The 10,370-nt window shown below is 47.1% G+C and overlaps 1 protein-coding gene across 2 annotated transcripts; it reads right to left on the bottom strand.

Moving 5' to 3' along the window:
* Positions 1–203: 203 nt before the first annotated feature.
* On the bottom strand, positions 204–9,182 carry GRP (gastrin releasing peptide). Of its 2 annotated transcripts, none has more exons than XM_084888293.1 (3): positions 8,879–9,182; positions 3,649–3,898; positions 204–398 (listed from the first exon to the last, which is right to left on the bottom strand). In XM_084888293.1, the coding sequence occupies exons 1-2, from the start codon at positions 9,015–9,017 to the stop codon at positions 3,684–3,686; spliced, it is 354 nt and encodes a 117-aa protein (XP_084744419.1). In that variant the 5' UTR covers positions 9,018–9,182; the 3' UTR covers positions 204–398; positions 3,649–3,683. The 2 variants fall into 2 exon arrangements, with proteins under 2 accessions (XP_084744419.1, XP_084744420.1); XM_084888294.1 differs by having other exon boundaries at positions 3,668–3,898.
* Between the last annotated feature and the right edge of the window lie 1,188 nt (positions 9,183–10,370).

Genomic DNA, 10,370 nt, shown 5'->3' with positions numbered 1-10,370 from the left:
ATCTCTGCCACACTGTCCTCTCATTAGGAATTGAAATAATAGAACTATCTGCCCTTTGGACTGTGTGTTTAAGCTTTTATTGTGAATGGTAACAGGTCGGAGACTGGAATGTAATTGACACAGAAGCTAAATTCAAAGAGCATTACTTGGAAGACTCTCTAAGGACAATAATTTCACAGCAAATAAATTCAAACCAGAAGATTCTGCTTGAAAACCACGAATTTAGTCAAGGTTGAAACATACAAGAATAGTTAAGTATTTTGCACAAAGAAAATCTGGTGGGTGAGCCAGTAGAATTGATGCCTGTGGAATGCATTCTCAAGGGTTCTGTTTTGCTTCTTTGAAAGAGGCCGTCATTGTCGGTTCAGCTGGGGTGTTCCTTCCTTCACTCTGAGAACCTGGAGCAGAGAGAACAGCACCATAAAAATAAAATAAAAAAATAAAAAAAATACAAAATTTTAAAAAGAGTTAGGCAAATGTATTTAGTTATACTTGACGTAACTCCATTCCCAACAAACTATCAGCATCACATGAAACTAGTTAGCAAGGCAAACTCCTAGGTCACCTTGACCAACTGAATTGGAACCTGCTGGGGGTGAGGCCCAGCCATCTGTGCTTTCACGAGTCTCAGGGGTTCTGAGTGAGCATGCTAATGCTCCAAAACCATAGCTGTCCCGAGAGAGAAACTCTCTTTTGGAAGGCACTATATTTTTGGGGGTCTTTTTGTTATACCAGCTTAACTTGCACTCTGATATATTTTGACTAATGTTAACAATTAAATGTATTATCCCCAGAAATTGTGACTAAATAGCAGCTGGGTAGGGGGACTATTAGGGAATGTGGAATCTTAATTCTCACGTGGCTTCTTTTGGAAATAGCTCATTACATGAATCAATTTGTGAATTGCACAATTATGTATCATAAACCCATGAATATATGTGGTAGCAGGGTGAGCAACTTGGGAAGACAAGCCTCTATGGGTTTCTGCCAATTCTCCACTTATTGTGGTTTGCTTGTTGTGGCTTCTGTTCAAATTAATTAAGACTGAAGAAGAATGAAAAGCTATCATTTAAAAAACCTTCCTTTGTTTCCCTATAGCAGCCTTTACACACTGAGATGAGAAAACACTTTTCATGCAGACTGGAGTTTATTTTGCTTTTCAAGAGCATAATTCTGGAAATTCAGGTTCTCTGACACCCAGACCAGCAATTTGTTCCTAATAACGAAACTTATTTTATCAGACCAGAAATTACCTGCTCTACAGCTCAATGCTTGGCCAGGTGTGAATGAGGCCAGGGCCTGGGGTTCAACTCCCACCCGAGCCAATTAGCTTTGCTCTCCTCCATGGGCCCAGGATGCACTATTAAGGATGACCAACCTGCCTGAAGATGCTGTTATTCCTGCCTGGCATTATGAGCCACAGGTCATAAAAGGGGCCAGCTGAGGGTGTGAGAAAGAATCCATAGAAGTCCTCCCATTGGCGGAAAATATTGAATTTGAATGGTTTGGCTCAGGGGCAGGAAGTAAAGCTACAGGAAAAGAAGTGTGTACCCCAGGAAGATCGAGGACCTAAAGGCAGGAGGGGAGTGAGGAGGCCAACATTCCTCTGTTCCTTCATGGAAACTATCAGGGTGGTCAGAGGGTTTTCCGTTCTTTTTGGTTGCATGTTGCTTTCCCTATTTTTGGAGCTTCCTTTGGAGCAGTTCACATGTTAATAGGTAAAACTTTTCTATTCTCTATACTGATTTGATGGGACAATGGGAGCAGTCTCTGACAACAGGGGGGTGGGTGCATATGTGGGAAGGAGTTTAGGATGGGAATGGGGGGGGGAAATATGTGATACCTTAATCAATAAAGAAATTAAAAGAAAAAATAAAAGTGAGGGCAAACTTGCAACCTTTCCTTCCTTTCCGTAACAGCTGTGGCAAATTCCTCAAGTCCCTTTCCTATCCACCAAATAAGAGAGAGAAAAACCCTAAGGCTACAAAGAACAATAAACTGGGTCTAAATCACAAGAGCAACCCAAAGGCCAACTTCAATCTTTACTGAAACTCAGGACAATCCACAACCACCTGCAGGATTAGGATTAGGCCCTGGAGTTGGCCAATCTAAACACCGTTTTACGTTACACAAACCATAGCATCAAAGTTCCATTCATTTTTGTAAGAAGGATATAGTTAAAATAAAATTAGCTTAACCTTGAAAATGATTTGCCATAATTTCTGATAAAGTTCAGGAGCTTGCTTGCCATGATATCATATCTATCTAGTAGATTCAGTGCACATTTGCACAGATCTTTTCTGCATTAAGTCAATATCCTTGTCATCAAAACCTAGGAAATGCTCGCAATTCTAACTACAGCTCTGGGAGAGTTGGCAATAGGACTTGATGTCTTTTTACTAAAGTGGATAGTTATTTAAGACAAGTCCTTCAGCCTCTGAGAACTCCTATTGCTGATTCTGGTAATGCCTCGCTAAATTACTAAAATTCCTTCTAACATGGAGAAATATATGGTTTTCTAATAGAAACAATTCTCTTGGCATGTCCTTTTTGTAAACAAGACAATTATAATATGTTCTCAATTTTTATGACAGCATACTTTTATTGAGGTGAAATTTCCAAAGCCAAGGGAGCTGTAAGTTCTAAATATTCCATCCATTCACAGTTGCTAATACACACAATTCCTAGTAAAACCCCTAAACTGGAGTTTTTACATTTTGATGTGCTAAGAGGAAAAATAATCCTATCTAATAAAGAGGTAATTTGCAAAATGACCATCATGCCATCACAAGGATGGCAGTGCCCACAGAGGAGGCTGAGTTCCCACATCAAGCCTTAATGAGCAATCAGCAGAGACGTCTCCTGAGGCTTAGTGGCACTGAGCTGGGGCAGGAGACCTGAAGCTGCAGCCCCCTCCTGGTGGGGCTTAACAGGGGACCTCAGGCTGTGCCCCCCATCCTGACACCAGGCTGGGAAACCTCAGGTCATGCTCCCTGCTTCGCAGAGCTTGATGGGGGACTTCACGCCTCTGCCCTGGTGCGGGGGGCCAGGGAACCTGAGGGTGCATTGGGGGACCTGAGGCTGCACCCTTTGGGGCTTGATGGGGGACCTGAGGCTGCACCCTCCCCCGCCCCCAGCCCGAGGGACTTGACAAGGGTGGGGCCAGCTGGGTTTGATTCTTGCCCAATGGGGATGGGGCCAGCTGGGTCTGGGTCTCACATGATTTTGAGGTGCCACAGGTGGGCAGGTACTTGACTCTGGGTTCCGCAGAGCACCCCAGACTCTGACAGGAGGAAGATTTTCATATACATTTTACTAATTTTCTTTCATCTCTGACACTTCTATTATAGAGAAAGGGCAAATAGCAATATTAAAATATTTCCTCTAATTAATCCCCTTTTAATGTGCATGAATTTCATGCACCGGGCCACTAGTCTATTATGTCGAAAAGAAAAGGTGGCATGGCAGTTATCTATTAATTTCCTTAACGTGTATTGGGTATTGGCCAAATGCAGTGGCTGTGAAGGCTTGCACTGTGAACAATTCTATTCTTCCCCGCTGGACCTTTCCTCCCAACTCTCCCCAAACACCTCCCACCCTCACCCCACCCCCACCCTCACCCCCACTTCCCCAGTAGGTTCCTTATACCTTTGAGTCTGGAACCTACATCTGAAAAGTTGCTGCTATCCTTGGAATCGGAATCCGGAGTAGACTGGAGAATACCCAGGGATGCCCCGCGGAGGTGACTGGTGGCTTCCTGTCTCCTTTCCTTCCATGAGGCTTAGCAGAGTCCTCACAGCTTCTTCCCACAGGATGTGCTGCCGCAGCTGGTACTTCGGGCTCCCTCCCTCGTAAACATATGGGGACTCTCCTGTGCTCTTTTTCCCCATTAGGTGCCCTGTAAAAGACAAAAACAAACACAGAATGCCACAAATTTAACCTGGAACAATGGATGAGTAGAAATTGAAGAGGACCCTTATTATGTTTGTGTTTCTTGCTCTTAAATGCAGAACAAACAGCATTTTATTATTAAGAGTTAGTTGATGACTGGTTTTGCTTTTTGTTCAAAATGAGAAGTGAACTGGACAAAATTCAGACCTGCAACTCTGGAACCCAGAGTATGGTCCCAGCCCCTCTGCTAACGAGCTAGGTGACCTCTGCCAAGTCATCTAGCCTCCCCTGTCTTCAATTTCTCAAGTATAAAATGAACAAGATGGACTTAATGAAATATAGGGAACCTTCCATATCTAAAATTCTATCGCCAATTCTGTGTCCGCCAAGTTCCATTCCCAACTGAATGGTGGAAGTGAAACATCCTCCCCAGACGATCTGATCTGAAATTGCTACTGCGAGAAAAGTCTCGATGCTTTTCTTTGTATGATTTTTTTAAACGGGGCGGGGGCGTTGTTTATCGCTTATCTGTAATACAAATGTACCAAAGGAATTTTTCATTTAAACTTTCTCAGAACTTAGCTGAGATTGAATCTAGGAAGCGTCACCTAGAGATTACAGTTTGTAAAGCATGTAATGAAAAACTGGTTGAAAACAAGCTCTGACCAATACTTCCCAGCCACATAAATGCAAGATTTTCTCTTGGGTGTCAAATGTGGTCAGCGAACATCTATCAAAGGTTCCCGGCATATACATGTGCCATGTAAATTAACAAAAGTTGCGGTGCAGAAGGCCAAATCACTAAAACCGTGGAAATTCATGAATGCAATTCATGACAGCCACGGGGTCAAAGGAGACAGGGAATTCAAGGTCTGCATTCTGAACACATCACCCCACTAGCTTAAATATTCTCACATTATTTTATTTAATTTCTTCATTCGATGTTTCCCATCTCTCTATGATCAGCTTATACAGTATTTCCGAATAAAACTATGGTGCTTTTGATGTAAAGGTCACAAGGCAAGCGCTCTCTGTGGCTCCAGTGCTGACTGACATTAGAAGTGTTTAAAGCAAACATCATGGGAATAACGTTGGATAGATCTCAGTCATACAAAATAGAAAGGACCATTTCCCAACACCTCTCTCCACCAGAGGAGCCCTCACTGTGAAGTCATTGCGTGCTGCAGCGTGCTGTTTACAGGATGTCTTAGCGCAGGTCATTTTATTTGAGCCACCCTGTAGTAATTGTGATAAAAGAGACTTGCTGGTGGTCACACAGGTAAGCAAAGACTCTAGGATTAAAATCAGCTCATAGCCGAAACCAGTTTGGCTCAGTGGATAGAGTTTCAGCCTGCAGACTGAAGGGTCCCAGGTTTGATTCTAGTCAAGGGCATGTAGGGGGTGTGTAGGAGGCAGCTGATCGATGATTCTCTCTTATTGATGTTTCTGACTCTCTATCCCTCTCTCTTCCTCTTTGTAAAAAATCAATAAAATATATATATTTTTAAAATCAGCTCACAGTCCAGACTCTACTATACTGTACTGCTTCGAAGTCTTTAAACTTCCTAAGAATATAAGGCAGTGAGAAATCACTCTGGGGTCTGTGATAAGGATGAGGTCTGCAAAAGGCTTTCTAGTATTATCTTTGAAATAGGAATCATATAGCCATATATCACGATTGGTTATGTGACTCAGAAAATTAATTCTGTGATTATTGGGGAGCCTTGAACGGAGGTTTCACTGCACAGCAGTGTGAGCACTTGTCAAGTCCCTTGAGACGCGTCACACAATGTCAGGACTCCCTCTTAAGGACCCTGTCCCCACTGAAGGAATCCTGAGTGATCGGCTCCTCACTTGTCTGCTTGGCCAACCTGGTGCCCGGGTAGCCACTCAATAGCCTTGCATTTAGCCATAACAGCGATTATGTTGCACGACTTCCCAGGAAATCGCAAGCCATTCGGCTTTATTTACATGGAGAAAATTGAATCATGATGATAGAAAAGCAGGATTGGAATCTGATGCTCCCAGTAATGACCTCGGTCCGTCTTGCCTTCCATCATGTCCTATCATCCTGTTTGCATGCTGGAAAGGAGAAAGGCATTATTGCCAATGAAACAGAGGGGGACTGGAGATGTTTTCACAAGTAAGAACTTCATTTTTGTCAGGCCTGAATAATTTTGTGGACTTTTCTAAAAACCATCTGTAATGGATTTCACACATAAGATGTCCCTCAAAAAAATGTATACACACACTTTAAATAATTTTAAAGGCAGTGCTTATTAAAATACATTTTCTTTTCAAAATGGAGCTCTCAGCTGGTAACGTATGTGTACCTTTTTGGGAGACATCCTGTAGACCCTTGGGACCTTTCCTTGAGTTTTTAATATTTGCATATTTGGAGGGTGGGTAGTATTCTGACTCCCACCCCCCAGATCCACAGACTGGTCATTAAGAAGAAGGTACCATCTATAACATCACAGGGAAACACACATTCCCTGGGTAATCATCTCTATGGCAACATGGATGCTACGCCCACTTCCACCTCTTCTCCCATCATCTTTTGTTATTTATTCCTATCATAATAGTGGAGATCGCAGCATGGCTAAAAAACAGGCACTTGAAAAAAATAAAATAAAACCGTGGCCGGGGGTGAGCTTTTGTCCTTTTCAATCACGTAAAAAGACCACTAAAATAGTAGGTTTGAAACATAAATTAACTTTCTTAAACTCAAAACTTGAAGATTATACAAACTCAGGAAACGACCCATTAAGACAAAGTGCTAAGTACTTCTAGGAGCTGGCATCTCTGGACAGATACTTAAACTTTATTTCAGTTTCTGGAACAGTGTGACACTGTCAGGACAGTCTGGAGGTGCGCACAGGTGTTCAGAATCCCTCCTCCCTGACAGAGACCACAGGCATTTCCTTAGGAGACTGGCAAGCTACATGTAAAACCAAACATCATTCCTGCTAGCCAAAGCTCACACTCCCTCCGAGCGCATGTCTACCCAAAGGCAACTTTTGCTCAACCACAATGTCATTTTAGACCCAAATGTGAGTTTCTCCTTCTCCTTTCTCTTTCTCCCCCCCCACCCCCACCCCACCCCCAACTCTGCACAGCCAGCCAAGGGGGAAAAGGAAAAAATGTGTGTCTGAGACAATAAGAAAATTTAAGGTTGCCACTGGTCTGTATGCTTTTGGGTGAGGAATGCCCAAGCACCACCACAAAGGGTGATAAATGCCAGGAACCCTAACTCCCTGGAGACAAATATGCTCTGGAACTACAGCAATCAGGTTGGCTTGCACCAGAAATAACATGGTTCTAGCTGCTCAGCTAACTCTTGTCCTCCTTTGGGCCTGCAAGGGTTACCTAATAATAAAGCCTTTTTAGGACAAAAAAATATGGATGAGCAAAAAGGTTGGAAATCTGGAAGTTTCATTTCACCTTCCCAGGCCACTAGATGGTGGCTGGGCTGGACATTGGCCACTAGCTCTACGGTCCCAGGAGCCCTTTTAAGCATCAATCCTAAGTTTGGCTTTCTTAATACACAATTGTCCTTTCTTGGTTGTTTTTATTTTTGCTTTTCATCTTCGTTAATCCCAGCCTTTCCTCTCCATTCCAGACTTCTGGGCTCCCATGCCCCTCAGAGATCACAAATGTTTTCATCGAGGCTGCCGGCCTTTACCAATGACTCAGCAGCAACGCGAACTACTCTGCTACAATCAGGGCTTTCCAGTTCTCTGACAGAAGCTGCCGCAACAGGGAAATGCTGGGGAAGTGACAGGTCCAGCCTCACCACTTTCCATGAATTCATCCTGTCTTCTCACAGAGAACCTGAGAGTTGTCTGATGTATATGAATTAGCAAGTATCTTTCCAACACCCCCCTTCTCTACACAGATAACTAAGGAAATAAAAACAAACATATAAAAACACCACCATCACCACCACCACCATCACCACCACCATCACAATCACCACCATCACCACTATCACTAGCATCACTATCACAACCATCACCACCCCACCACCACCCTTAAATCTCATTAATGATGACCAGCCCCCCCCCCCCCAGGAAATGTTGGGTTGCTGTGGTTGGCTTTATGGGGAGGTGTCTGAGGCAGTTGGGCGCTTTGTATTTGCCAGAGGCTGTTTGACGTGGCCGAGAGATTCCCCAGGGTGGCATTGGGTGCGCGCGAGGTTTCAGAACCGCTACTTGCCTCCCATTACTTGTCGCTGGGAGCCCTGGGGCCACGATGAGCGAACCTCCCAGCCCATCATGCCGAGAGAGGCAGAAGAAAAGGAAAAGGAGCTGGGGGGGGGGGGGAGGGGGGAAGGTCGTCTAGGACCTGAGAGGTGGAGGAAAGCAGGGTTCAGGGGGCAGAGAGCACAGGATCCGTGTGGAGGGCAGGCGCGATTACCAGAGCGCAGACTTCTGGATGGCAAGCGGGAGGGCTGGGCCGATGGGCAGAGAAAAAACAATCGCTGTAGAAGGCAGGAGGAGGACCGAGAAAATTCAGAAGAACCGCAAAGGGGAGATTCAAGCGCTGCTCGCTGAACAGGTTTAAAGTCCCTACCTGGGGCTTTGCCGGGCGCAAAGGCGCAGCCCAGGTTCACGCCCGGCTGGACCAGGGGTCCGAGACGCTCTTGGGACCCGGCTTCCTAAAGTTGTTCAGGGAGAGAGGGTGCTGGAGAAAGGAGGTGTTGGGTAGGTGTGGAGGGAAGGTGATCTTCGTGCGGCGTTGGGTGCTTTGGAGAGCTGCGCGCTGGCTCGGGTGCCCCGGGGAAGAGGGGAGACCCAGGGACCAGCCCTTGGCTGCTGTGGGACTGACGGCTTGCCAGGACGGGGAAGGATGGGGAGTTTGGGGGGAAAGGGCTGGTATTTGGGTAGAAAGATCGGAGCAAACCCAGCCCCCAAAGCCGGGACCCGGAAACGCTGGGAGAGGGGAGACTGGTCCTGCCCAGGGCTAGCGCGCGCCGGACACTCACCCACCGCCCAGTGGTTGCCTCGCGGGTACATCTTGGCCAGCACGGTCTCCCCGGCCGCCGGCACCGGGGCGGCGGGGGCCCGGGGCGCCTGGCAGAGGACCAGTGCCAGCAGGACGAGCGGCAGCTCGCGGGCGTGCATGGTCCCGACGGACAGCTCCGGGGCGCGCAGAGGGCTGGGCGGAGGGTGCGCCTTCCTAGCAGAGCAGCGAGCGCAGGACCTGGACCTCGGGGAGCTCCGCTGTCGACGTCCTCCGCGCCGCTGCTGCAGCCTTCGCCGAGCCCCGACTTTATATGGGAGCCCGGTCGGGGGGGTCGGGGGCTCCTCCACCGCGGACCCGAGCGCTCTGACGTCTCCCTATAGCGAGCCCGGGCGCCTAGACAACCGTCCGTGAAAACCATCCATCTTCCCGCGGGATAATGAACAGCATGAGTGTACACCGTCCCTCTCCCTCTCCCTCTCGTTCCCGGCCGCCTTCCCCACAGGGGATTCATTCTCCTCATCCCCGACGCCTTCGCTCCAACACAATTCGGAGAACTCCCTCCCCAGCCTTACCTCGATACCTCCCGCCTCAGCTGCCTTCCGACCCTGCAAGAGGGAGCTGGTGGTGCACGGGCAAACAGGAAATATTGCTTTAGGTTCAACTTTGCTGGAAGGGGATTGGAACCGGGATTGCAAAGACTTCAGATTCTCCGACCTTTCCCAGTCTGTGAACCATCTCCCTCCTTGCAGTCCCAGCCCACCGACCTCCAGACCCTTCTCTCTCCTTCCTCCACCCCTTCTCACCACCACCACCACCAGCATACCCTCACCCCAGCTGGGTGTTTAGGGCGCCCCTGAGCTGGAGGATGGGGCAGGAAGAATCTGATCTGTGAAGAGAGCTAACAGTAGTTGTACTACAGCTTCCATATAATGGATGAAGCTTTCAGGTTAATTTCCCAGGCTGTGTCTCCCAGAAAGCTCAAGCTGTCCTTAAAGTGCTATTCACACACCTCTCCAGAGCTGCCCAGCTTTCCTCTGTCCCTTCCCTTCCCAGATGTGGAGAATGGCCATAGGCCCACTCCCTGGGTTCTCAATGGCATGGACACGAAGGGAATGGGAGCCATAGCCATGCCACAGTTAACGGAAACTGGCAGGTCGCTGTGGCCGCCTTCCCTTCCGGCTGCCAGAGCTGGGGGTGTATTTGTGTTCCTGCAGGCCTCTTCCTCACCACTTCTGGTGCATTGTCTTGCTGGTAGGTCTCTGGTATCGCATGTCAGTACTGGTGATGAAGCCAATTAAACTGAAATCGTGCCATTTTTCTCAGAATACCTGGTGATTCAATGCATTTGCGCCATTCTTAGATGATTACATGTGCACCTTACATGACTGAATATTCTTGGCCTCGTTTTTTTTTTAAATATGCTTTTGTTGATTTCAGAGAGAGAAGAGAGAGGAAGGGAGAGAAACATCAGTGATGAGTGAGAGCCATTGTTTGGCTGCCTCCTGCACACC

This window comes from Pipistrellus hanaki (genome assembly GCF_964339955.1).
Source record: "Pipistrellus hanaki genome assembly, chromosome: 6".
In the NCBI taxonomy this organism is placed as follows: domain Eukaryota; kingdom Metazoa; phylum Chordata; class Mammalia; order Chiroptera; family Vespertilionidae; genus Pipistrellus; species Pipistrellus hanaki.
Note: the sequence above shows the minus strand (reverse complement) of the source record. Positions and strands in the feature narration are given on the sequence as shown.

What these genes read in the sequence shown, in the direction of transcription:
- GRP (XM_084888293.1), bottom strand. Translation starts at nt 9,017, where the DNA reads ATGCACGCCCGCGAGCTGCCGCTCGTCCTGCTGGCACTGGTCCTCTGC. An exon ending in AGGCAACCACTGGGCGGTGG is followed by an intron (nt 3,899 to 8,878) that starts GTGAGTGTCCGG and finishes TGTCTTTTACAG; the next exon opens with GGCACCTAATGGGGAAAAAG.